The sequence below is a fragment of the Rhodnius prolixus genome, unplaced genomic scaffold (assembly GCF_049639745.1).
Source record: "Rhodnius prolixus isolate KJV_2025 unplaced genomic scaffold, Rpr scaffold_14, whole genome shotgun sequence".
NCBI lineage: Eukaryota > Metazoa > Arthropoda > Insecta > Hemiptera > Reduviidae > Rhodnius > Rhodnius prolixus.
Genome location: NW_027411594.1, coordinates 4,848,084 through 4,870,924, shown reverse-complemented (window position 1 = coordinate 4,870,924; position 22,841 = coordinate 4,848,084). Strand labels below are relative to the sequence as shown.

The 22,841-nt window shown below is 35.8% G+C and overlaps 1 protein-coding gene across 4 annotated transcripts in view; it reads right to left on the bottom strand.

Annotated features, from left to right (window-relative positions):
- The window catches only part of LOC141451716 (uncharacterized), a 275,083-nt gene that overhangs the window by 132,895 nt on the left and 119,347 nt on the right, over positions 1–22,841 (bottom strand). For all 4 annotated transcript variants that reach the window (XR_012457059.1, XR_012457060.1, XR_012457061.1 and 1 more), the window contains exons 2-3: positions 9,647–9,785; positions 248–403 (exon numbers count right to left, since the gene is read on the bottom strand). Coding sequence is in view for 1 of the 4 variants with exons in the window: in XM_074123285.1 (XP_073979386.1) it covers positions 248–403; positions 9,647–9,785 (295 nt within the window). In the remaining 3 variants the exon portion in view is untranslated. The remainder of the gene's footprint in view (positions 1–247; positions 404–9,646; positions 9,786–22,841) is intronic.

The window sequence follows — 22,841 nt, the reverse complement described above, 5'->3', positions numbered from 1 at the left end:
CGGAATTTTATGTATATAGGAAATTTGAAAACAAAATTTTTTAAAGCTATTGGAATTACTCAATGGCTTTATGGTGAAAAATTAGAACACATATAGTTGGTATTCAGTTGCTAATAAAAGCGTATGCGATTGGAAGTCTGGACCTACTGAGAGTCCAGAGAGATATCCCAACATTTGAATGGCTAAACTGAAGACAGGTTGCTCTAGATGATGGAGAATAGCTCTAGTAACTCAGGAAATAACTCACCTTCTAAAATAGTATCCATTTTCCTTCTATAGAGGGAATTCCTCAGGTAATGTACGGCCGGCATGAAGAACACTTCTTCAGGTCTTTCTGGCAGATAGTAGACTACTAGTTCACTGTTGGCTGGTATTGTCTTCACCACTTCATATATAGGATCACCTGGAATCAAACGTTGATTCATTACTTAAAAAAAAGGATAATCAGTAGAAAGGAGGATCAAGTAGGGATAAAGGATTCATCATCCTTTTCCAACAATTTGTCGCAAAAAAGTAGAACGAATTATCCTTTGATTCTCTTTGGTATCTCTTACACTGGAAGAGGAAAGGCAAAAAGACAGGTTGCTCTCGATGATGGTGCCTTAACTTTTGTTAAGTCTGTCTCAAGTTGAGAAGCTTTCAGTCAAATACCATCATAAAGACGAGCATTAAAATTACTTAGGTACTATTTGGAAAAATTAAAATAAATAAGGCACCACGGTGGCCGAGCGGTTAAGGTGAGGCCCGCAAAGCTAAGATGTATAGCTGTACTCGATTCCTGGTCTAGGCCTTGGATTTTAATTAGATATTAAAAGGAATTTACGTTTGTTAGTCGCCTCACTACCATGTGATCTGGTAGTTGGACGTAAAGGACGATTGAAAAAAGAGGCATTACTACCTAGACCACAGTAAATTTCTGCAATTGCAAAAAAAAAGCTGTCAAAATTTAAATATAGATGAAATCTCCATGTCAGGCACTGATAATGGTCCAGCACTGTTTCTACCCCCTCCTATACAAGAATACTGGAACAGAATCCAGGTGCTCTCCAATACTGTTTACAACAAAGGAGATAGTTGGGTGACATAGTTAACATTTCGTGCAAATATCTACAAAGAGTCGTGGAGAAGTAGAAGGATGGAGATACGATGTAGGCCAATATTCCTTGTTCCAGCAACTTTAGGCGAAGGAGAGTGATGGAACAAAGTGTACAGGAACAGGCACACACACACTCACACAAAGCACTCAACACGGACATTACAGCACTTTAGATAGAGGCGTATGGGTGCTGTTGATGGGAACAAAACAACACCAACATTGCCCCCAAGTACGTGTTGAATAATGATGAGCGCTAAAACCTTCTGAAGAGAAAATTGGGTGCGTCCACAGGCAGTACGTTGGTGGTTGAACGAAGAGATAGATGTACGAGATCTATGCCCAATTTCATGGTACATTCTTGTACGTATTCCTAGTTGACAACATCACCTGGTTTGCTGCTGCTGGTAGGGAGTTCATACTACAGACACAAGAAAATGGTTGCCTCCACCGTCTATTCCTCTTTATTCAACAACCACCAAGGACATGAATTATGTTTCTCAGTCAGAAGACTATGGAAATACTATTAAAGTAGTCTGTTCATTTAATACCCTCATTTTGTGTTTACCTTCCACCAATGGAAAGTACACCACGAATAACGAACATCCTTGAAAAAAATGCGCCTCTAAAATAAAACGATTTGAAGACGCAACATTGTTGTTTTTCCTCTGAAGTCAACCAGCTGAGAAAGTATGGTCCAGTGATTGGATGCCAGAAAGCGATTTTAAATTACCAAAAATAGTAGAAAAGATTTATTACACTCTATTTATGAAACATGAGGACACAGGACATTTAATAAATATTTAAAGCGCTTAGTTATCTAACAATTTCAATTCTATGTTGTTCACACAGAATCTCACAGATATAGCCACACATCTACTCTCTTTCTCATCGATATCAATGATCGATTCATCCACAAAGGGGAAGGGACTAGCTGATGGAGATTAGCGTGTTCGATTCTCATGCAGAGATTCTGGATTCAAAGCCAGCCAACTGGCCCATTAGATTTTCTATCCCTTGCAACTAAACTATTCAGTGAACTAGACAGGTGTTGTCTGTAACGAGAGAGTACTGTCCGGAGGCCGACAGTGCCCTGAATGACCTCAGATGTTGACGCGCTTTAAATTAAAATAATAATAATAAACTCTTTTTGGTCATCAAGCAAGAAGAAGTCTTAAAAAACAAGCTCCAGCACTGTTCGAATATTGAACAGCATCTCCTACTGAAAGTCCAATAAAGCTGGTGAAGAACCTTTTATTTAAAATGAAACGGTACTCAATGTATTGAGTGTTGGTATACATAAATATGTAATTTGTGTAAGAACGTTGATGTGTTTATATTCAAGTAAAAGTAACAATACATATCCAAGATGTAACTAGACTGGTCGGTAGAATATTAACAGAAGTTCGTTAAGTAGAACACCTCGTACGAGGTAAAGGTAAAGCTGATCCAGACCACCAGGTTAGCGAGATAATCGTTTTGTCTTTAATGTGCCGCAACCTGTGGGCTGTCGGTACGGTAGGTTTGTCTGTCACTCTGGAAAAGCCTGAGTTGAATTTTTACCACAAGATATATAACTCTATCTTTCCCGCTCTCAATGTCTTAAGAAGCCTTTATTTCAACAGCTCCTTGTACCTTTATTTTATTTATCTTATATAGGGTAAAGTCGGGTGAGATGGCCAATCGGGAGAGATGGTCAACAGCCGAAATTTAACCGAAATATCGTCCGAAGGCGCTGCGTGACCTCTCCAGTGATGAACCTTCATGTCTGACTACAATGAGTTTATTTTGGTCTGCGTCAAAGCGTTATTAATTAACTCAGAGAATAAAAACATTATCGCCTCAACAAAAAAAAAGGTTATGATAGTTACATACTGCATGCTGCAGCGAGTGCATTTGTCGAAATTTTAGTATTGTATTTTACATATTAGGAAAGTACAGTATACATTAATGAATCCTAACTTCTAAAACTGTCCAAAAGTATGCGTTGAGTTACGTTTATCATGTTGGCCATCTCTTCCTAGCATTCGGGACAGATGGCCATACCAACAGTAGGGATAGATGGCCAATTATTTTTACTTTTTTATTTTATTTTTTGAATATATTGGTTTCGTGACCGTAAATTATTAAATTAAGAATTTAGTGAGGAATCGGTCAAATAAAAACAAGAACTCGTCTTTTTCGCCAACGTTTCGACAAATATATTGCCTTCTTCAAGGGCCTGGATATTACAAATACAAAAAATACAAACAATTTAGAGAATCAGTGACAACAGAAAATCACTTACTAAAATTAACAATTAACAAAAACGTTAAACACAAAACATCGGAAAATCCAAACTTTTGTTGCGGTATCTGTGTGCATTGTTTTAAAGTGTTCCATTTAAGAACAAAAAAAATGTTTCTCTTAGCATTTTTTTCTGAAATTTTTACCTTATCTTATGTTTGTGAGCGTATGAGGTTTCCAAAAAAATATTAATAAAATAAGCCTAGCCCTTAAAATTTTGCAGGCACCCTCCAAATAAAATGGTGGCCATCTCACCCTACTAACAAAGGCCGAAACCGGAAATGGGTTGCAATAAACTGGCGTGTACGGCGGATAAAATCGATGGTATTATTCAGCACTGCGGACTTCACATTTTCAGCGAACTTGAATGATTAAAATCAAATGGTACAATATGGTTGATGATTGTGTTTTGTGATGATGAAATCAAAACTATTCTTACATAGACGATAATTCCATACAATATATCGAAAAGGTGCATTACAAGAAGCCAATCACCACCCACGATCCTTCTCTAGCACTTCCGGGAGCGTTCACACGCATATTCTACTTCCTTTTCCAGTAAAAAAACCTAAAAACTTTCCAAGAATCCAACTCATAGGTTAAAGAAGTTATTTAAAAATAAAGAAAAGAAAAATCAACTGACAGACAAATTTAATCAAACTTCAAAGTTTCAAGAAGACAATGCCGAACTGTTTGATCAAGCTACTTCTCTCATATAACTAACACAAAGCTAGAGTAGTAAAGCCAATTTACATTCGTGTATTTAGCTAGAACCGGTTCGCGTTCCCAGTACACCTACTCTTTTCCATCGATCTCTCTCATCGATGTATAATAATACTATGGACCAATTATGTGCGCAAGCTGGCCTCTTGTAGAATATGGACTACCGATTTTCACCACCTACCCAATATCTGGTATATTTTAAATTTTTACGCTTAATCACTGAAATTAGTTTGAAATTGATAATATGCAGTTTTTTATTATTACATTATACATATATATTGTATAATAATTTGTATATATATTCCTATACAGGAAGAACCCCATTAACTTATCTACAGATCTTTGACGGTCAAATTGAAGATAATTTTAAGAAAAAAAATATTTTATTTCTCTTTAATAGAATCATGGCCTGAGTAGATTAGGTTAGGCCAGGGGTCGGCAACCCGCGGCTCGCGAGCCGCATGCGGCTCTTTTTCTAAATTGTGCGGCTCTTCAGCCTGTCCAAAATAAATTGTATATTTCAATTTTATTGAAACAAATGAAAATTTCATTTATTAAAGTAAAGATATTTTTTTAAAAAGAATTTTAAATGTGATAGGTTTGAAATTGAATAGAATTATATTAAAATAAAGTACGTAATTATATAGGACTGCCGCCATTTTCATTCAAACAAAGGTTTAGTTACTATTTATTTGTTTATTTACTTAGCAAAATGTGAAAATAAATATATAAAACATTTAAATGTTATTGAATATCATAAAATAATAATTTGTGAATACAAATGATCTTCAGAGTTGTTTACACTATCATCTTTGCGGCTCTTGGTAAGATTTATTAAAATTATTTAAGGAGAAATGGCTCTTTACTTAAAATAGGTTGCCGACCCCTGGGTTAGGCTGTATTTCAGATTCACTGGGTGGGTATCTCATTTAAATATTTGCTGCGAGTTTTTTGTAAAAAAATTGCGTAAACTGGTCTGTGTTCTGTCTATTGAAATTCTACTTTGAAATGGGGTCAAATAATTGGCTAGAATATATTTAGAAGATTATGATTCTATGTGGTAAGTTGAGTTCGATTTTTAAGTATTGTAAAATTTGGAAGTAGATTGGAAATGCATCAAAAAGCTTGTGTATAGGACCAGAAAAAAGAAAAGAAAAAACAGGAAACGTCCAGAAACGTGGAGGATACAAAGGAACTGGACGCCTGCTTAAGGGGAAAGCACCAGGCTTGTTTAAGTATGAATGAAAGTAAAGGTACTCAGGGCTGGTATCCGGAACTAAGAATTCCATCCCTTTAGCCTCTTCTAGACGAACCTAACAGCGGTAACTAAATATGCCTGTTGACCCTGACTAGGCGAAGTATTCATACCTATAATCTGGCAAAAGGTTTTTTCCTGCAGGGACACGATAATCGACAATGGAGGTCATAAAATCAAATAAAAAAAAAAGAACCTAAAAATATCGTCGATTTTTATCCTTCGTAGTACACATTTCTGATTGTATCCCTGACAGAGGAAGTAGAACAATCAATTTTGAGTTGAGAATTCAACTTCACTTATGTTTTCGTCTAAAGCAAGTGGCAGAGGAAAACATTAGTCAAGAATTCTCTATATCAAACTAATTTAATCCATCTCCTAATGATGCATGTAAGTCTGAAACCTGCAGGCTCTGACGTATAGAAACATTAAATGGACAAAGTATCCCGGTTCTTTCCTACATGGGAACATGCTTTTTCTGTTTTATGTAAGTCACCCTGTGAGCTGCATAAATCGATTAACTCCATAAAGCAAGAAAACAGGAGAAATGCGATGAAATAACGTACTTTGTTTATAATATGAATTCAAATAAATTTACTGTTATCATTCAGCGCCTGCTACATGAATTTGAGTTCAATTATTGCAACGATTTACATTAGAGTACGGAGTTAATCAAAATGGCTTCTGAAATAAATAATTTATTATTGGAGTTTGGTGTTATACCAGACCACCAATTTGGTTTCTGGCATCATCATAGAACTGTTCAACAATGTCACCGGGTTGTTGATGTTATTGCTTCAGCGCTGGAGAGAAAACAGTATTGCCTAGGGGCATTCTTAGACGTAAGCCAGGTTTTCGATCGTGTTTGGCATCCGGGTGTTCAAACTAAAAAAAGCATCTTCCCTCAACATACTACCTCATTTTGCGCTCTATCTTTCAGATAGATTCTTTCAAGTTAGCACTGGCTCAGCAATCTCTTCTTTCTCCACAGTGGGGGCGGGAATGCCGCAGGGGAGTATACTTGGCCCCGTTCTCTACACAGTATACAGCCAGACATACCTGTACAACCCTCTACACTACTCTGTACATACGTATGAAGGCGACACAGCCATACTAGCCACAAGTACACATCCTTCATCAGCTTCATACAAGTTACAGGACACAACGACACAAAATAGAATCCTGGGCCAAGAAGTGGCGGATTAAATGGAACCCACAGAAATGCCAGCATGCCACGTTTACTCTCCGGCGGGGCTCCTGTCCACCTGCCCTCTTCAACAGCAATCCTCTTCCTTTATACAGATCTGGTGCGCTACCTTGGGCTCTACATAGACAAGCGACTCACGTGGAACCCACACACTAGACTTAAAAGACAAGCAATGACAAAACGTGCGAAACTGCTTTACAGACTTCTTGGGACGACGCTCCAAATTAACCACTGAACTCTTCCCGCACCAGTTCATCTCATTCACCTAATATTTACTTATTGTATATATTTATGCAGATTGTAAATTACGAAATAAATAAATAAAATAAAAATGGCCAAAAACATTTGTGCTGTTTATTGGTGTTAATCTTTTACTATTTGGGAACCAAGCGCCGTGAACAGTACTCAATTCTGTAACTTTTCAAATATAAATACGTCTAAAGGAATAGTGGAGAGGATCCGGTTCTGGAAGTAACGAAAATAAAGGGAGCATTTACAAACTAGAGCATGTGACCGGCTAGGGGTGAGAGAGATCCCTCTCTCTTAAGGGACGGTATCCTTGCGGGGTCCAGATAGCCAAAGTTATCTGGATACGAGATCCCTAACCAGCCTCAAACAGGAATAATTCCCTTAAGGGTGCCTCTGGCGGGATAGCTCACTGGTGAGAGGAGGGAGGGTCCTGGAGACAATCACCCGGGGCGATAGGGAGTAAAATAAAATTCTCTCTGGTGCTTACTGAACAAACAACAAGAAAAGATTGACAGAAAGGAAAATTACACTAAATACAAAATAATAATAAGGAAAATATAAGACTCACAGACGATAACATATTCAGGCATTGGCCAGGCCGAACGTACGGTAGAGAATGAATCTCTTATTTTTTTTTTTAATCTTAGCTGTAAATAGTACATCAGTCTTGCAGTTCAAAGGTCAAATTTATATTATGCAGCAGCTCCTGCCATCTATGACTATTTTTCGGTTACAAGCAACAATGAGTGTCTGCACAATTTGGACTGCAATGCCTGTAGAACAGATTGCCTGCAAGGATGGCTAAGAACCATGAAGAAGTAGCCATTTTTTCTTCTGGAGTATGGGGGCCAACTTATGGCTGGCCATTGAATGAATCAGTAAGGAGTTTATAGCCCAGGAAGTGGAGCCTCAAGCTCCAATATTTAAAACTGATTTAGGAGGTAGTTTACTTCGACTTATTTCTCACATCGAAGCCAAAAGTTCAATTGAATTCCTTTAATCAGGAAAGAAATAAAAATGTCTTCAAGAAAACGTAGTACACTAGTTCAGTGGTTAACCTTGCCGGTATTACCAATATTAGCATTAAAAAATTCCCTGGCAATAGGAGAGTAGCTCGTGTCAACAGAAGTGGCAAGTGTATAAATACCACTCCTTGATTACTTGAACAACAGTCCATTACAATAACTACGAGTCCCAATTGATCATAGCAGAAACACTTTAGGTGTTCTTTTAACGTTACCTTGAAATTTTTCATAACTAATGCTTTTATTTTTATTTTGTTATTTCTTTTCTTTTTCTTTTAAATCATTTTTATTAATTCACTTTTTATATTTCTAATATTCTCTTTATTTATTGTAAATATTATGAACTCAGTTGGAATCGATTGCTTTCAATGTAAAGAAATATAGACATGCAAACATCATTAAGTAGTTGAGAAATAGTGGTAATAGTTTCAGAGGAAGAAAATGTCTTGACAATTAAACGATAAATGATTTTTTTTTTTAAACATCAATTTAAATATTAAATTACATTAAAATTGTTGCTTTTAATGACTTCTTCGTTTTTTTTATGTATACATAAATTAAATGACGCAAATCTGAATATATATATATATTTTGTTAAGTCTCATTTCATGTTTACATAAATTACTATTTATTTCTTTGTGTTTTACTATTTATTTAGTTACAAGGATGTTTAGTTGAGTCATTACTGATCATATGCTCCGTAAATGTAAATGATTTTTGAAGAAAAAGTTTTGAAACGCTATCATTCTACCAGGGGGTATCTCTTTGGTCGATTCACCTGAATTTGATCTACTATACAGGGTGAACCAGTAAGTAAATGTCCATAGGCCTACTGTGTGTAGTACATCTAAAGTGGAGTTCAATGACATATTGGCCAACTTCATATTTTCCACTGTTCTTGAGCGACGTCACTTTAAATGATGTTTATTTTTTCTAAAATCATTACTCTTTTTTTTCCAATAAAAATGTTATTACTCAGAAAGTTTTAATCCGAATTCGGATTCTGATGACACGGTTCTGAAAGACAGATAAATTTTCTAAAAATTGATACCATTTTGAAGCATAAATTATTCTCCCAAACAGCCTCAATCTTCCTACGGATGCTGGAAAAATAATTGTAATCAAAATTTTTAAGAAAACTCATTAGGCTGTTTGGGAGAATAACTTATGCTTCAAAATGGTATCAATTTTTAGAAAATTGATCTGTCTTTCTAAACGTGTCATCAAAATCGAATTCGGACTTTCTGAGTAATAACATTTTTATTGGAAAAAAAAGTAATGATTTTAGAAAAAAACATTTAAAGTGACTTCGCTCAAGAACAGTGGAAATTATGAAGTTGGCTAATACGTCATTGAACTCCCCTTTAGATGTACTAAACACAGAAGGCCTATGGACATTACTTACTGGTTCACCCTGTATAGGTCAAGAAATTAGTCCTCGAGTATCTCTCTTAGTTTTTCTTGAGATGTACTAACCAAGAGGAAGTAAGATGACGTTTAAAATTCACGATTTCTAGTATTGATCGGGGGAAAAAAATCGCATTTAAGCCGGCCCCCTCCTGAGACAGGAAAAAAAATTGGTTTCAACGTTTTAGTCAGTTAAAATTTGTTTATTAGCCAATATTAGACTAGGCAATAAATTTTTGAACAAAACAAGTGTTCACTGAACAGATTTCCAACTCTGTTGACTGGAGAACAAAAAAAAAAAAAATGAACTAAGAAACACCCTGAAAGAACACGCCCTTTGGAGGTAGGGATACACCTTTAAAAATAAAAAATAAAAAAACCTTAAACAATTGAGGGCATACCTTTAATTTTAGTACCAATAACGTTGACCTGTTCATTGTAAATGGGCGACGTTCTGACAAATCTGACCCAATTACAATGGCGTACTTTACGTCTGTCCACTTCGGTGATTTCATCATAACAGCCGAACCTGTGCCGAATCTGTAACATAGAAAGAAAAAAACACAATTTAGTCTTAGAAATGTCTATGTTCAATTAAATGTATTGATGCATTTAATTTATTGTAATGAAATTAGAACTTAGAAGCGACTTTAGATACGTATATGAAAACGAAGTTTCATGACTAAGTTAAGCTCCCTTCTTCTACTTTTTGTTTTTTTGGGATATCGTATTCGTGGAAAGAGGGGCTAGAGAAAGAGATGAATCACTCAATTGAGAGATTTTCTGTCTACAGTAACTTAAATTGATCATTTCCTGGTGATAAAACGATTTCTAAAAAATGCAAATATAAAATTTGAAAAATAAAATTAATTGGTTACCCAAAAAATTATTAAGGCAAATAAAGCCGCCGAGTATATTCGCAAACTATAACAGCTTTAAAACTATAATAGAAAAAGTGTTAATAGTTAATAAGAAGAAATAGCTTCGGGGTCAATGCAGTGAATGCAGTTCTTACATAAACTGCAAAGAGCGTAGTGTACTGGGTGCCTACGCAATTTACATTTGCCTAGGTAAATAAATACTTATAATACAGATAAACATGTAACGAAGCTCTCTACGAAGCTTGTCTGTCTGTACACAAACTACAAAATACCACGTGACTACCTGAATACATTTCATTTACTAACTTAAAAAGAAACTCCTTGTAAATCCAAGCACGTATCTAATAATTATGTACTTAAAACTTTTGTGCATGTTTTTATTATTTACATGATCTTCAATAGTTTTACATAAGTACTGACAACTTTATATAGTAAATTAAAAAAAAGAAGCTTTTACAACTTTTAATCATACACGGGTGTTAAAAAAAAAGTACGAAACTTTGTCCATTTGGTATTTCTAAAGTTCACGTTTTAACTCAATTTCTACTAAGGTTAAATAAGTTCTGAAATTTTAAAGAAAAGAAGCCATTTTGAGCAAGTTTTCTAAAGTTTTAAATGCAACTTTTCCCTTCATAGACCAACTCGCTAAGACTAAATACCAAAAGTTCCATACTGCTCTCTCGACTAGCTCTAATCCTCTTGTACTGTCTCTCGCTTCCTCTGACATCCCTAATACTCCTCGCCGACTGAATCGCCAGTGGCCCCGCGACTTCCTTGAGGTCTGAAGGCCTAAATTATTAATCTCCTCTCTCCTCCTCACATTCTCCTCTCTCCTATAGAGAGTGCTAACGCTGGGTAGTTTCTCTCCTCGTCACATTCTCCTCCTCACCCTCTCCTCATTCCTATAGAGAGTGCTAACGCTGAGTAGTTTCTCTCCTCCTCACACTCTCCTCTCTCCTATAGAGTGTGCTAATGCTGGGTAGTTTCTCTCCTCCTCACACTCTCCTCTCTTTTATAGAGAGTGCTACCGCTGGGTAGTTTCTCTCCTCCTCACACTCTCCTCTCTCTTATAGAGAGTGCTACCGCTGGGTAGTTTCTCTCCTCCTCACACTCTCCTCTCTCCTATAGAGAGTGCTAACGCTGGGTAGTTTCTCTCCTCCTCACACTCTCCTCCTCACTCTCTCCTCCTCACATTCTGCTCTCTCTTATAGAGAGTGCTACCGCTGGATAGTTTTCTCCTCCTCGTACGTATTTTCCTCCTCACATTCCCTCCTAACATTCTCATCTCTCTTATAGAGGATGCTACCGCTGAATAGTTTCTCTCCTCCTCTGTTCAAGGTAGGGTTTTATTAAAAACCAAGAAAATTCATATGATCTTGAAGCTCAATAAATGCGCAACTTTTTCTGAAATTATGTGGCTCCTTGATTTATTAATCATTGAGAAAATGCAGTTGAAAATTTTAACAAAAATCATCGAGAACGAAATTTTTAGACATTCAAGTAAAAATTTCATTGTTATAAGAATCGTTTTGAGGCTCTGGGTTAAGTATATTTATAGGAAATTTAATGCTCTTTCGTTTGGAAAAAAGCAGATTTGTTGTAGGGTAAAGGATAGAAAAGTCACTGCCGTTTTTATGGTGGAAAACGCGAATATCGACGGAAAAGTTAAAAATGCAAATATCTTGGACACGATTGAGAATCAGGCCAAAGTGAAGAGAATATTTTTTGTTGCATTTGAGCTGTTGAATCACCTCCCGAAGTTTCGACCACTCCTCCGTATACACCCTGTATACAGATTGTAAATTACAACATAAATTTAAAAAAAAAAAAAAAATGCAACTTTTGGGTCTGCGCTTCAAACAGGCATCTCGGGTGACTGAATTGAATTTTTTTGTAAACAGGAAATGAACAAGAATGCAGCGCTGAGAGATGCAATGAGCGCGTAATTAATTAAGAAGAAAAAAACGACGGAAATGACACTCAGCCTCAACTCAGAATTTCAATAAAAATTATACCTTCAATGAAATATGCATTTAAAAAAAAAAAAAAATATGCATATATATCTGTAAGTTAGCTGCAGTTAAAGATGTAAACAAAAAAGCGAGTATATTTTAGGTAGAGAGAGTGCGCGGTAAAACTGAAAATGAAAAGTCAAGTTAAACTCTAACTAAATGGTTTGGGCTACTGTTTGTAACTGATTACCATAACTAAGTATTAGTTATAATAAAGGGGGCTGTACTTGAAAGAAACTGCATGAATATGGAACAACATTTAACAACAGTTTGAGGAAATAGTAAAAAAAAAAAATTATAACAACTTAAACACTTATTTTCGATGTAGGAGACTTCGATAGTTTCAGCGAGTAATAGTTGCTCCCCCCTCCGCCACCCAATATAATACCCAGTGTGTATTAAAAAAGTAAAATGGTTTATTTTAAACAGATTATTAAAATCTATTTGGTGTATACCCAGTAGCCAATCTATTGAGGGAAGTTAATAAATACTCTTACCAGATTGGCTGCTACTGGAAATACTCACCAATATAAACAGTGTGGGTAACGCCTTAAATGCAAATAGAATTGTGTGAGTAATGATAAGTTATGTTTATGATAACCTTATAATTTTTATGTTTTTTTTTTTGTATTTACTCCCAGGTGGAGTTAATTTTTTGTCTTGCCTCCCCTCCTTATATTGCTCTAAGCGATATTTAATATTACTCAATCATTTATTCATTTTTTAAACTGTATCAATTATTAATTTCACTTTGAACAGCATTCATTCAATTTTATTTGAACCAAAGAACAAAAAATGAGTTCCAAGTAATGTAGTAAAAGTCATTGAACTTAAACCATTACATAATTTTAGTATATGTACCGCCGAAGCGATCAACTGGCCTTCAGCCTACAAGGAAGTCGCGGGGCCACTGGCGGTTCAGTCGGCGAGGAGGAGTATTAGGGATGTCAGAGGAAGCGAGAGACAGTACAAAAGGATTAGAGCTAGTCGAGAGAGTAGTATGGCATTTTCTGGTATTTAGTCTTGGCGAGTTGGTCTATGATGGGGAAAAATTGCATTTAAAACTCTAGAAAACTTGCTCAAAATGGCTTCTTTTGTTTAAAAGTACAGAACTTAGTACTCCTTTCGTAGGCTTGTAACTTGTCCTGGGGATCACCAAGGTTGCAGTTCGTGAGGTTCTCAGAGATTGGATCTGGAGAGAGAGAGAGCATGAAAAGAACTGGATGATGCTTCCTGGGAGGTCAAACACGGCAAGAGTGTCATGTGCCCTTGGCTGTGTAAACAAAGAACCAAAGGCAACTCTGGGCTTGAGCAGAAATCAGATTACTCTAAGATTACAGGCCTATACACAGGGTTCAGGAAGCACCTGTACAAGGTGGGGGCTTATTAGCTCGAAACCGTTGTGCAGATTGTGTCAGGAAGAGGAGGAAACGGCCTCTAACTTGTTATTTGATTGTGTTGCAATCGAGATACTGCGCTACTATATCTTTGGAACCTTTGGAGGACAAAGGAGATTGTAGCGCAGAAGGAACTGGTAGGGAAAGCTCTCGACCTTTTTAGAAGGGGAGGTTTCAACTGTTAGTCTCAAAAGAAGAAGGCACAATAAGCTTCTTGTGGCAGCGGTTCCGTGGGGCATGGGTCCCGTCCCGCCTTTCAAAATCTAATCTAAGTCTAAACCAATACACAACTTTGAATTTAAATTTTTTTTTTTTTAAAAAAAAAAAACATTTCCAAGAAAACTACGATTAGAAAATTAACTGGAGAAAATCTTACAGCTCTGGTGCTCTCTGTTAAAAAGAAAAACGATATTCCCAAAAATGTCAAGCATGGATAAATAATACGAAGATTTACAGGAGTTATCATTATTGGGGATCATTAAGAGGGACCTTAAACTCCTCTCTCATTGAAGATACAGCATCACGTCCCCAGCCCACCCCACCAAAAGTTACATCTACATGAAATTCTGAATCGAATTACACCTCATTTTGGAAAATCGATTAACACGATTAAGGCGCTACGTTGTTTAAAAGAAAAGGTAACCACAAAAAAGAAGAACGAGAACTATTTTTGAAAATGCTATTTTTCCCCCATTTTTCCAGCAATATGTTTCATGGAAATTTATTTGGATTTTATCAAATTATGAATCAATAATTTTTATTGTATTTACCATCATTAAAGATTCACTGAAAATCAATAAATACTTGTTACAAGCTAAAGAATAAATATAATGCATGAGCTGTTGTCCTTTTTTTGGAAGAACCAATAACGAAAATGATGCCCTCATTGGATGCTCAAATTTTAGCACTTAGCGTTTTGAGTAAGTAAAAGATTTACTTTTAAATTGTGAAAGATTTTAGAACTTTTTAAGATTTATATAGGTAAAACTTAAATTAATTTCAATTTTTTTTAGCTGTAGACGATCCGGAGTGTGTGGTATTTAATTGTCTTTCAACAAAACTGCAATTTTTACGTACTTTTTAGTCAAGATACATGGATTCATTCAACACGAAGTAACTGACAATGCCTAGTCATGCTAGAAAACAATATTGGACTAATAATATGAGTTTGACTACATTTTTAACAATTGAACTTATTATCTTCATTTTTTTACTTTGTTTCACGGAACAAAAGAGGGGAATAAGCGGGATTTTATCCCGCAGTGGGACAGTATTGCAGGTAGTACTCCCAGTATTGGCTGTTTTCAATCTGATGAACAGCTCCACTAGTTATCATGGTAGGTACATAAATTTCCTTATTTGTTTATTGACCAGAATGTAGAAATAGGTACGAATAACCTTAGGGCCATGATTGGTACTGCGAGCTAGAGCATGGTGACACGGCCTTTAATTTCTATAAGACGATACAATAATGAAGTTGTATACCGGGATATTGACAAATAGATTGACGGAATGGCTAGAGAATGGCGGCCGGTTGTACGAAGGGCAGTGCGGTTTTAGGAGGCGATACTCAACAATGGACAATTTGTTTACTCTAACAAATATTATTCAATATTACATTCAAGATAAAAATAAAAGAGTCTATTGTTTTTTTATCGATTTCAGAGCTGCATTTGATTCGGTAGATCGCTATTCACTTTTCATAAAACTGTTTAATCTGGGGGTATCCGCCAAATTCGTAAATGCAATAAAAGCATTATATGAACAAACAAATGCAGTAGTTTGGCTGAAAAACGGAGTATCTGACTCATTTAACACAAATGTGGGTGTAAAGCAAGGTTGCCTCTTGAGCCCCTTATTATTTTCTATTTATTTAAACGATTTAGCTGAATATGTTGGCGGTGGCTTAAAGGTTGGAAATATTAAAATTGGCACCCTTCTGTTCGCGGATGATGTAGTGTTAATTGCTGATCACCCGTTTATTATGAAAGAAATGATAAAAAAGCTAGAAATGTATTCAGATTTATGGAATTTAACTGTAAGTATGAAAAAATCTAAAATGATGGTGTTTAAAAAGAATACAGGAAAATTAAAAAGAATTGAGAGGTGGTACTTTAGAGGAGAACCTGTAGAAATTGTAAATAACTATAAGTATTTGGGGATAACGCTAACGCCACAACTGAGATATACAAACTACTTAAATGAAAAATATAAAGCGGCGAAAAAAGCCATTAATTGTATTTGGTCTGGCATTTTTATGAATGATTATATACCATTTTCAAAAAAACTGCAAATTTTCGATTCAATAGTTTTGGCATCTATGTGCTATGGTTGTCAGATATGGGGATACAATATTTACGAACAGTTGGAAAAAATTCAAAGGTTCTTTTTAAAGAAAATACTCAGGATCCCAAGTGTCACTCCTAACTATGTTTTATACTTAGAAACTGGAAAGGATTTGCTTTTTTACAAAGTCTTTCAGCTACATGTTAAGTATATATTAAAAATATGTGATTATGATGATAAAAGGTTTCCGAAAATTGTGGCTAAATTAATTATTAGGGAGAAAGTGTCATGGTTTGGAGAGTGGCTGAATTTAGCAAAGAAATATGAATGTAATATAGACAGTCCTTTCATTTCTAAAAGCAGATGGGAAAAACAAATAGATGATATTGTTGAAATAATGAAAAAATCTTTTCATCAGGAATTTATTACAAAAGCTCAACAATCGCAATATCATAAATTATACAAAGAACTACTACCCATAGAAAATAATCACTATATTAATAATAAAAAAATAGATTTTATTAGAACAATAGTTAAAGTTAAAGGAGAACTCTTAAACCTAAATTATAAACCGTGGTTATCAGATAGGGTCTACCTATGTTCACTCTGTAATAAGAAAGAATTCGAGGATACTGTACATTTTATGACTGCCTGTCCAACGCTAGGTTTTATCAGAAAAGCATTTTTTGGAAAGTCTGTAATAACAAAAGAAGAATTAATAAAAGTTTTAAAATCCGATCAACTCAGTAGTATATATATGTATACAAAAAATGCTTTAGAGTACAGAAATTGGTTGGTAGAGCAGTTCAATTATTGAGTGTACGTTGGTGTGTGTGTGTTTGTTTGTGAGTGTATGTGTTGTACTGGATTGTATATAATTAAACAAAATAAATATGTTCATTTAGAAAAAAAAAAAAAAACAAAGAAAGGTCAAATTCCTGGCAGACGGTTGTTTGCCACCATTGTCAGATTGCTTTATATTCTTTAAGAAATATAATTTTGAGTTTAATAAGTTAAAAGAGTTTATTTTGTAATTTAATTTGTAAAAGTTTCTTTTTTTATGTAAATAAAGCATATTCATTCATTCATTCATTCATTATCCCGCAGTGAGGACCACTGCTCTAGAACTGCATAAGCCCCGCATCATTCCTTGCACAATTGCACTGGATAACCAATGATTCTGGAACGGATGATATGAAAGAATGCAAACTCCAAAATATAATTATATAACCCGAGTTGGACCTCTTTCTACTCTATTGCAAAACGTGCATTGTACTTCATTTTAATCATCCTAAACCACAATATTTATTGAAGGGAACTTGTTCCGGTGGTCTCTTATTAACCCTTTTGTGCACTTCTTTTTTTTCTATCGCACTTCTTCCTGTTTGAACTGGACTTCCAATAATGTTTTACTGCATTCTGGTACCTAGAAGGTACTGAAGGCAGAGTGGGTGAGACAGTTAGACCAATTCACAGTAGCCCACTAAGACTATTGGCTCTAAATCTAAAAATCCCCATGACAACCCACCATTATCTATTATTAATGTTGTTTAGGTTATTTGACACCTCCATTGTAGGAGATTGTAGGTTAAACCTTGTTATTTGAGTAAAAACCGACTACTTCATAAAATTTCCAGGATGTGTAATTATTACTCCAGGCTCCCCTAATGCTTGTGTGGTTCATGTTATTTATTGTTTTATTTTAAGGCGTGTCAATGTCTGACGTCATTGATGCTCGCAGTTTTTTCCAGTTGTTCGCTGACCTTCGGACTGTCTATACTCTTGTTGTATATGGCCAAAGGTGAGGCTGTAAGAAGCTCCTAGAAAGAGCAGAATCTAAGGATCCACCAGCTGGAGACTATTCTGAGATCACCGAGAAGCCAGTACACTAACCACAGAGTTAATCCCTTCCCAAGCAGAGTACAGTGTATTTAAATTCGGTCGATAAGTCTGGCGATGAACGTCTTTAGCTTTAATTGAGCTTAATATTGTTCTGCTGCCGTTCTAGTAATTGTCATAGACTTAATTATTACTTACTTAGTAACAATAACCACAGAAGAAGAAGCTTCAAAATGTAATATTTATTACATAAATTATGACACTTCAACTACGTAAAAAAAGATTGGTTTAATTTCGTAATTAAAGTTCCAAAAAAAAAAAGTGTAAGACTACCTGAGGATTGTGATGTAAATTATGTGAATGAAAGAAGAAGTAGGAAGGAAGCCCTGGAGATAGTCAGCGATAGCATGTCCTAGAGATTACTTTGAAAGTTTGAACTAAGACATGAAAGGGGCATTGCATATTTAACATGCTGGAAGGCGCTGCTGTAGTTGATTGTGCTTTAGTTGTGGTTGCATGACAAGTCTACCAAGAATCGGTAATTATACAGTAGCGTGACAACATGTTTAGTAAAAGAAAAAACTGTTGTAGTTATAGTTGTGGTTAATGTTGATGTAGTGGATTTGGATAGTGTATGTGTGCAGATAGACCAAAGCCTCGGAGATATTGTGGACACCAAATTGTGGTGTGCTGCCTCAATCATCTCCCACTAATTACCACCCTTGTCGCCCCTCTTCTAGCGCTGATCTTAGTTTTTTTTTTTTTTTTACGAATTTCAAGGAATAAATTCTAACATATTAATAACATGGCCATCTAAGAAAAACAATTTCAACGAACAAAAATGTGGATTTTCATTTCATTTTTTAAAGTTTAAACACTTCAATAGGAAACTATTAAAAAAAGAGATGGAGAACTCAAAAAATTGTTGGTAACACTTCGGAAAAGCAGAAAAATTTGCGTACATTAGTTAAAGAAGATAAGGGACCACTTCCTGTTTGGCGTCTAGGGTTCACAGAGGTCGCTGCCAAACAATGGACTGAATCTGCTCTATTTTCTCTAAATTTCTCCAAATTTACCTTCTAAGACAGAATATACAACTTTATCCAACTAACTTTTAAGGTTTAATCTGTTTATTACGCGTGAAATGCGTAAGATTGTTTGGTATTTAAGAGCTTATGCAAGCGGAAATAGAACTGACACTGATTTCTAAACAGGTGCATTTTGCAGTATGCACCTATTGCTGTATGCACACCGACATCTCTTCACGAGACTATGCCAACAGCAGTCATTCTGCCTTTAAATTCTTATGCAGTCGAAGCTCTCAATAACGAACACTGGCGGGGGAAAGCAAAGTGGCCGCTATTTGGAGGTGGTCGTTAGAAGGAGTGTAGGCAAGTTTCATAATTCAAATATTTGTCTCTCATAACGGTCAGAGTTGGTTATTAATGATAATATTATAACTTACGTTAATAATAATTAATAATTTAATTCTGAATTGTTCAATTATATATTGTATATATACAGTCGAAGCTCTCAATAACGGACACTGGCGGGGAAAAGCAAAGTGGCCGCTGTTTGGAGGTGGTCGTTAGAAGGAGGTTGGCAAGTCTCATAATGAAAAAATATGGTTTTTTTTTCCAAACATCTTTTTAAAACTTGTTTATTATTAATAGATTTAAAAACGTGCATAATCGCATAATTATTGCAGCTATATGATATGCATCGACATTTTTCTTAATTATCCAAAAACTTTTTCAAATTTTAAAAAATAATTTTATCACCGCGTCGTACTTTAATAAACGAACTTTTAATAATAAGGTGGTCGTTGGTGGGAGGTGAAACATTTAATCCGTTCCCCAAAATCAATGTCCGCGGTCGTTATGTAGAGTGTCCGTTAGAAGGAGGTTCTTTTATATAGAAAGTGTATTAGGGTAAAACGGGGAAATCCAAAAAACTGTCCGTAAGTGGAGGTGGTCGCTAGTGACAGTTTCCTTTATGGGAGGCTCCACTGTATATTTGTATATATTTCACTATTAATTTAATAAAATTATTAAATACACTTTTTTTAAATTTATGTAGTTATTTACTATCTGTATAATATATATGGAGGTACATAAGATGAATAGATGCGTGAAAAGTAGGAGGAGAGAAACTACCCAAGTGGTAGCCCTCTCTACAGGATATGAATGATAATGATGATTATGGTCTTCAGGCTGGGGCCATTGACGGATTCAGTCGGATTGACGGATCGGAGGATTGTCAGGAATGTCAGTTGAGCAATAAATAAACTAATTTACAAATTAATTATTTAAGGACACTGTTTTGAGTTTTATCTATGTTTCAAAATAGCAAGTTTTAGTTACAAGCTCAGTAAATCACTTAGCGCATTCCCAAATACACGAGAAACAAAATATTCATTCACACCAGTATGTGTACATGAATATATTCACGAAGATTTTTCTATCGAGATCGTTTCTCTTCTGCCTTCATAGGAGTTAGGCCAACCGTTAGGTTTGTATCGATCAGATTGACTAGGTGTAGGTTAGGCTGTGTAGTATTCTACAGTATAGTTTAGGTGCAAAGGACCCTTGTTGTTGCGCACCTTACAAAACCCCAAACAAACATCTTCTGCCTTCTGAAAGATTCTAAAAGAAGAAAGAAAGAGTATTTACAGACATTGCTGGGTTTAGAGAGCAGGGGTCCCCAAACTGCGCTCCGCGGGCCACATGCAGACCCCTGAGGACATTTATCCGGTCCTCGCCGCACTTACGGAAGGGGCTTCTCTTTCATTGGTGGTCCAGTGAGAGTATGTGGTGGTGCCGCAAAGGCGCTGCGTCGCTCATGTACAGTAAGTACTACTTCCGATTCACGGCTCTGAAAACAGTGTAAAATAACAGCCAGAAGTAGGAAGAAAGGCAAAGCACTATAACTAAACCGGACATTGAACCATCTCATTAGCCCAAAAGCAGGTCCATAGTTCCCACAGAAATACTGGGCAGTTTGGTGATTTAAATTTACTTGTTCTTTATTTTAAATATTCTATTTGTTCCCGTTTTTTTTTTTTTCCCCCCTTTAAAATAGTTTGTTTTATAGTCCCCGGCCCTCCAACGGGCTGAGGGACATTGATCTGGTGGCCCCCTGTGTAAAAAGTTTGGGGACCCCCTGTTTTAGAGGATTGAAATAGGATGACAGAGGCTAAGAATATGTTCGCTAAAATGGTATCTGGGTGGATTTGGATGTTCAGGATGGATTAGTGATTACAGAGACGAGAACTAACAATGCCTGCGTATATATAATATCGCCAAAGAGCTGTCCAAAAAAGTACTAAATCTTAAGCAAAAAAGGTTGTTGCTTTTAAGCACCACATATAACTCGATTTCTTTCAAAGCAATTAAAGAGGATTAGAACTGTTCGAGAGCTGCACAAAACAATCTTTTGTTCTACACCAGAAATATTATTTATTTATCCGATTAAAATCAATAAAAGAATTTGCATAAAATATTACCAAAAGAAAGTGAAGATGAATCAAAAATACGAAGTTTACGAAAAGAAATAAAAAAATGCTTATTTTCAGCGGGTGATAAAGTGAAAACAAAAACACGTTCTTTTTAGAGCTAAAAACAGGGCCACAAATTAACACCTTTAAAATTAATTTTTTAGCTGCTACCAAACTAGTTAGGTACTAGTAAAATAAAGCAGGTGAATTTTACAATAAATAGTAGTTTAGTGAATGGAAATGGTAATTTATCTTGACCTTGTCTATTTCATTCAAGAAATTCCAAAAGTGTGATACGTTGACAGGAAACTGGCTTGAGAATCTCATTCACTTTCGTTTTATTAGTTTTGGGGGGGAGGGGAAAAGAGGAAATGTCATAGTCGTTCGTGAACTAACTTTCACCGGATGCACAAATTGTCTCCGGAATACAAAAAAGAAAAAAACTATTTTAGCGTATGATCTGTAAGTGGATGGGTTTGAACAGAATATCGATTTTTTTTTGGGGGGGGTGGAAGAGTGGGGAGAGAGAAGAGAAAATGATACACTTCCGGAAACTGAATTAAGGAATAAAATAACACGATGGTAAAGAAATCGCCTACTTTTTCAGGCGGAGCTTAACGTCCAACTACCATTTACTAGGTGTCGTGGACGAAGGCGACTAGCAAACATACTTTACTGTAAATTTCTTTTATTAAATAAAATCCAAGGCCTAAGACCGGGAATCGAACCCAGTACCACAATACATATTAGCTTTACAACAGGTCTCGCTTCTTAACCCGCTCGGCTAACGTGGCGCCTTAAAATAACACGATAGCTGTGCAGGAATTCCTAGTTTGAGGGAAATCGATTTAAGAACAAAGGGCAGCTCAAATAAACTCGACACTTATCATGGATGTTCGATTTTTTTTTTTTGAAGTAATTTTTCTCGCAAAAGAAAATATTGCGATCGTCACAAATTTTTCTGTATTCAATTTTCATCGGAGGAAATAGAAGTTTTGCGATTCTCTGAGTAAAAAAAAATGTGGGTTAGACTTGGAGTGAAATCCCTTTCATTACAGATCTTGCTAACACTCGTTTTCTCAAATATCATTCCAATCTACAGCAGCTCATCCTAACCCTCTCATAGAACACCTATCTTCCTCCAAATTACCAGGGTAATCCTCTAAGAAGATTGAAGAGAAGATGGCCTCGTGATCTACTCTTATCGTGAGAGCAGTATAGCAAAGCACGTTACTGGAGTGACACCACTGGATGCCTTCTCCACTCATGATTTTTTTTATATTTTTTCATCAGGTACCATATTTGCTTGTTGCAACAATTGTTGCAGTGGTAAATTGCAATAAAAGATTAAGAAAATTAAATAAATAAATAAAAGAGTTGAGTATTGATTAGAGTTCTTTGCAACTTGATCCTTTAATTATTATTATAACAGCAAAGTGTAACATCTTTCACGATAATTGGTTGTAAGAGAAAAAAACTGGGACTGGAAGAGATTGCTGTCTGAGTAGATACAAGATGTGGCTCACTGGAGAGACCTGGAGGCAAGAATGACACCAGGAATACTTCACCACAAGAAGAGCACTAACACATTTATAATTGGTCTCACAGCCGAACAACAATAATATGATAGCTCAGCAAAAGCGAGACCGACCGAGAGCCGCTCGCTACTGGAGAAGCCAATTTCC